Source organism: Parus major, chromosome 2 (genome assembly GCF_001522545.3).
Source record: "Parus major isolate Abel chromosome 2, Parus_major1.1, whole genome shotgun sequence".
NCBI classification, from domain to species: Eukaryota; Metazoa; Chordata; class Aves; order Passeriformes; family Paridae; genus Parus; species Parus major.
The window spans coordinates 460,338-464,038 of record NC_031769.1 but is presented as its reverse complement, the minus strand read 5'-3'; the positions used below and the strand labels follow the sequence as shown (position 1 = coordinate 464,038).

At 62.4% G+C, this 3,701-nt stretch overlaps 2 protein-coding genes across 4 annotated transcripts in view; both read left to right on the top strand.

Annotated features, from left to right (window-relative positions):
* KLHL18 (kelch like family member 18) overlaps positions 1-520 on the top strand; it is a 19,516-nt gene extending 18,996 nt beyond the window's left edge. The window contains exon 10 of the mRNA XM_015651539.1: positions 134-520. Coding sequence (XP_015507025.1) covers positions 134-520 — 387 coding nt within the window. The remainder of the gene's footprint in view (positions 1-133) is intronic.
* Positions 521-539: 19 nt separating this feature from the next.
* LOC117245525 (actin cytoskeleton-regulatory complex protein PAN1-like) lies at positions 540-3,558 on the top strand. Of its 3 annotated transcripts, XM_033519810.1 has the most exons (4): positions 2,295-2,896; positions 2,974-3,078; positions 3,158-3,241; positions 3,350-3,558. In XM_033519810.1, the coding sequence occupies exons 1-4, from the start codon at positions 2,663-2,665 to the stop codon at positions 3,539-3,541; spliced, it is 615 nt and encodes a 204-aa protein (XP_033375701.1). In that variant the 5' UTR covers positions 2,295-2,662; the 3' UTR covers positions 3,542-3,558. The 3 variants fall into 3 exon arrangements, with proteins under 3 accessions (XP_033375704.1, XP_033375697.1, XP_033375701.1); XM_033519813.1 differs by lacking the exon at positions 2,295-2,896 and adding an exon at positions 540-2,285 and having other exon boundaries at positions 3,158-3,558; XM_033519806.1 differs by having other exon boundaries at positions 2,293-2,896; positions 3,158-3,558.
* The last annotated feature ends 143 nt before the right edge of the window (positions 3,559-3,701 follow it).

Genomic DNA, 3,701 nt, shown 5'->3' with positions numbered 1-3,701 from the left:
TTCCCTTCCCTTCCCTTCCCTGGGAAGCCTCTCCCTATCCTGTCACCAGTTTGGAGGTGCCCCAGCAGGGTCACCATCCCAGGGCAATTCCCAGGGCAGCATCATCCCTAACTGCAGCCGTGCTCCCCGGCAGGTGGAATACTACAACCCTCACACCTCCAGCTGGCACGCGGTGTCGCCCATGCTGAACAAGCGGTGCCGGCACGGCGCGGCCGCGCTGGGCAGCCGAATGTTCGTGTGCGGCGGCTACGACGGCTCCGGTTTCCTCAGCGCCGCCGAGGTCTACAGCTCCGTGGCCGACCAGTGGTACCTGATCGTGCCCATGAACACCCGGCGCAGCCGCGTGTCCCTCGTGGCCAACTGCGGCCGGCTCTACGCCGTGGGCGGCTACGACGGACAGTCCAACCTCAGCTCGGTGGAGATGTACGACCCCGAGACCAACCGCTGGACGTTCATGGCGCCCATGGTGTGCCACGAGGGCGGGGTGGGCGTGGGCTGCGTGCCGCTGCTCACCATCTGAGCCTCGCCGGCTTCACACGGGGGGTTTTGGGGGCGTCTCGTCGGCGACGAGCGTGCCAGGATTTCCAGGTGCTCCATCCGAACGCTGAGGAACTCGACGGAGTAATCCCCACACGTAACTTTTTTGGGTTGAAGGTCCTGAAAGGTCAAATGTGGTGAGTTTATGTGCAAGCAAAGATGTCTTGGCCTCCCCCAGAGCCGAGGCTGAGCTCGTCCATCCATCCGTCCATCCATCCATCCATCCATCCCTCAGCGGTTGCGCCTTTGGGAAGCGCCATTGTGGGCTGGGGGAAGGCGCCAGGCTTCATTGTGACATAAAAACTGCCACCTGGAGGACCTGGAAAATCCACCTGCACCTTGTGGGAGCAGCAAAACCACCCTGAGCCCCCCTCCCAGGGGTGTCAGCAGCGATTTGGGGGGTCCTGGTCGCACAGGGGGGGTCTCCAACCAGGATAAACGTGGAGCTGTGGCCTCCGGGAACTTCTTACACAAGACACCCCCAGTTCCTCGTGCTTTCCTCAGCTTGATGTGGAAAACTTCTCCACAAGAGCCACAGGATGGAGAAACCAGGAAGAGGAAAAGTTCCGTTAAACCAGGATCATTTGGGCAAGCTCTGGAGAAGGATGGATGGAAACGACTGCAGGCAACAGCCTGAGGGTTTCAAAATGGGAAACAGACTATCAGGATGTCCTTTAAATTAAATATCGAGGTGTTTTCCAAGCCTAAGAAGCAGCTGGAGCAGAAAGGCTGGGATATTTTAGGAGAGGCAAGGAAAATACGTCGCAAGTTTGTCGTGCTCTGCTGGGAAAGTTCTTTGCCATGGGTTTTGTGCCAGGAAACTTTGGAATGCTGGCAGAGCCAAAGAGCTGCCTGGCAGCATCTTCCCTGCATCAGCCCTTCAGCCCCTCTCCTGCATGATCTGTGATCCCTCTGGAGCTCTCCGTGCCCGGCTCTTCCCATGCCACCCTGGGCACAGCCATACCTCCTCCGGGCAGGCAGCGCCAGCCAGCAGGAACCTGCTCCTGGCTGCGAGGGATTTGGGATCTCCCCCACCCCGTGTCCATCCCGGCGTTCCGAGGGGCTGGGAGGAGCGGGATGTGCCCCCCAACCCCGCTCCTGTGTCAGTTCCTGCTCCCAGCATCCCTGGGATTGACTCTGGCTGTACATGTGGATGTCAATATTGGGGTACTGTGTATATTTTAGGGTCTATAATGAGCATATCTGGGTATAAATGTGATCTATCAGTACATATCCGTTTCTCCCATATCTATCCACTGCTGGCTTCCCGGGAACGGGAATCCTTTGGACTTTTCTGTGCTGCTCAGACTTTAAAAAGAAAACAAAAAAAAAAACCACAAATACTTGGATCAGAATGAAGTTGTTGCCCATGGCATCTTCTCTTCTCCAGGACCCATCCCAATGTTCTCCATGGGCTCTGGTGAGCTGCTCTCCTGCTGTTCCATTTTCTCTCCTCCCACCTGGGGCTTGTGTCCCTAAGAATGGGAATATTGGAATAAATACCTTTGGAATAGCAGCAGCTCCCCTGAGGCCAGGGCTGCCGATGGCCCCTGGGATTCCTTCCCCAGGGAATTCTTTGCTTTTCCATTGTGGACGAAGCAAAGAGAAAGGGGAGCTCCAAAGGCAACGGGAAAATACTGAATTTTGGGGAAACGAGACCCGCTCACCCAGGGAAGGCAAACTGGGAGAGCAGGACCCAGATGGTGTAGTCCTCAGCAAAACCTGGGCGTTGGATGAATCTGAACAGGGTAAGAGGGACTTAAAAAACCCAAAATGGTGTAAAGAAACCGGGAGAGGGGAGGGGGCTCCTGGTTCTTGTGTCTGTGGGAAGCAGCAGGATGCTGTGGCTCCCGGCTCGGGAGGAGCAGGATCTGGGCTGGAGCCGGGAGCAGGCCCGGGGAAGGGGCCCCGGAGGGGATCGGCCCCGCCGAGCTCCAGCATCGCCGCATCTCCTGCGGGTCCAGGCTCGCTCCCCCGCGGCACCGGGCCAAGGCAAACACCGGCAACCCGATCCCTTCCCGCGGCACGGGGGCCGCTGTTTATCCTGGAGCCGGAGCCGGGGGCCCCGAGCCGGAGCCCGGAGCCGCTCCCGAGCCGCCGGTTCATTCCCGGCGGTGCCGCCCGCATGGCGCTGCTGCTGCTGGCGGCGCTGCTGCTGGCGGCGGCCGCTGCCCTGCCCCGGACCGTGCCCCGGACCGTGCCCGCTGCCCTGCCCCGGGCTGTGCCCGCTGCCGAATCCCGGGCCGTGCCCCGGGCTGTGCCCGCTGCCGTGCCCGCGCCCCGGGAGCTGGCGCGCTCCGTGCTGGAGACACACGGGCAGGAGCTGCGGCTGCTGCGGCTGCTGGGAGTCGCCAGGACGGTAGGAAAAAGGGCTGCGGCTGCGGGAGGTGCTGCCGGCTCCGGCACCCATCCCGTGCGGGGCTTTTCTCTCGGCAGAGCTTCGACTGGGGGACGCACTTCAGCATCAACTTCACGGCCCGGCAGCCGCCCTGCCCCAAGGGCGCCCCGGATCCCCGCGGCTGCCGGGGCCGGCCGGGCAGGGTGAGCGCGGGGCGGGACCCCCAAAGGCGGGGGGGGTACGGGGGGGGTCCCCGGGGTGCTGAGGCCGCTCTGTCCCCAGGTGCAGCGCTGCTCGGCCCAGGTGTCCGTGTTCACCTTCCTGCCCGACGTGCCGCTGTCGATGGTGGAGTGCGGCCGGGAGCCGGTGAGGGGCTCCGGGAGCGCATCCTGGGGGTGGGACACATGTACCCCTCACTTCGGGGGGTGCTTTTGGCTCTGGAGTGAAACCCCCCCCCTTTATTTCTCCCTGCAGCTGCCCGGTGACAGCGCCCAGCCCCGCTCCCCTGGCACCAGCCCAGGTCACTCATCATCATCATTATCCTCATCATCCTCTTCACCTTCCTCATCATCATCCTCGGGGCCCCCCCCGCGGCCTCGGGCCCCTCCCAGCGCGTCCCTGCGGGGACCATCCCGCCCCACCCTGTCCCCAGCGGAGCCGGAATAAAGAGATTTGGGGTCGGACATGTGTGTGTGTGTGTGTGGAGTGACGGTTCGGGGACCCGGGGGGCACCCTCGGCCTTGGGCAACAGCGATGGGGCAAGCTCGGGGTTGTGCAACCCCGCGGGCACCACCCTGACACGGGCAACGTGTCACCACCGAGGGGT

What these genes read in the sequence shown, in the direction of transcription:
- LOC117245525 (XM_033519806.1), top strand. Translation starts at nt 2,663, where the DNA reads ATGGCGCTGCTGCTGCTGGCGGCGCTGCTGCTGGCGGCGGCCGCTGCC. An exon ending in TGCTGGGAGTCGCCAGGACG is followed by an intron (nt 2,897 to 2,973) that starts GTAGGAAAAAGG and finishes TTCTCTCGGCAG; the next exon opens with AGCTTCGACTGGGGGACGCA. An exon ending in GCCGGGGCCGGCCGGGCAGG is followed by an intron (nt 3,079 to 3,157) that starts GTGAGCGCGGGG and finishes CTCTGTCCCCAG; the next exon opens with GTGCAGCGCTGCTCGGCCCA.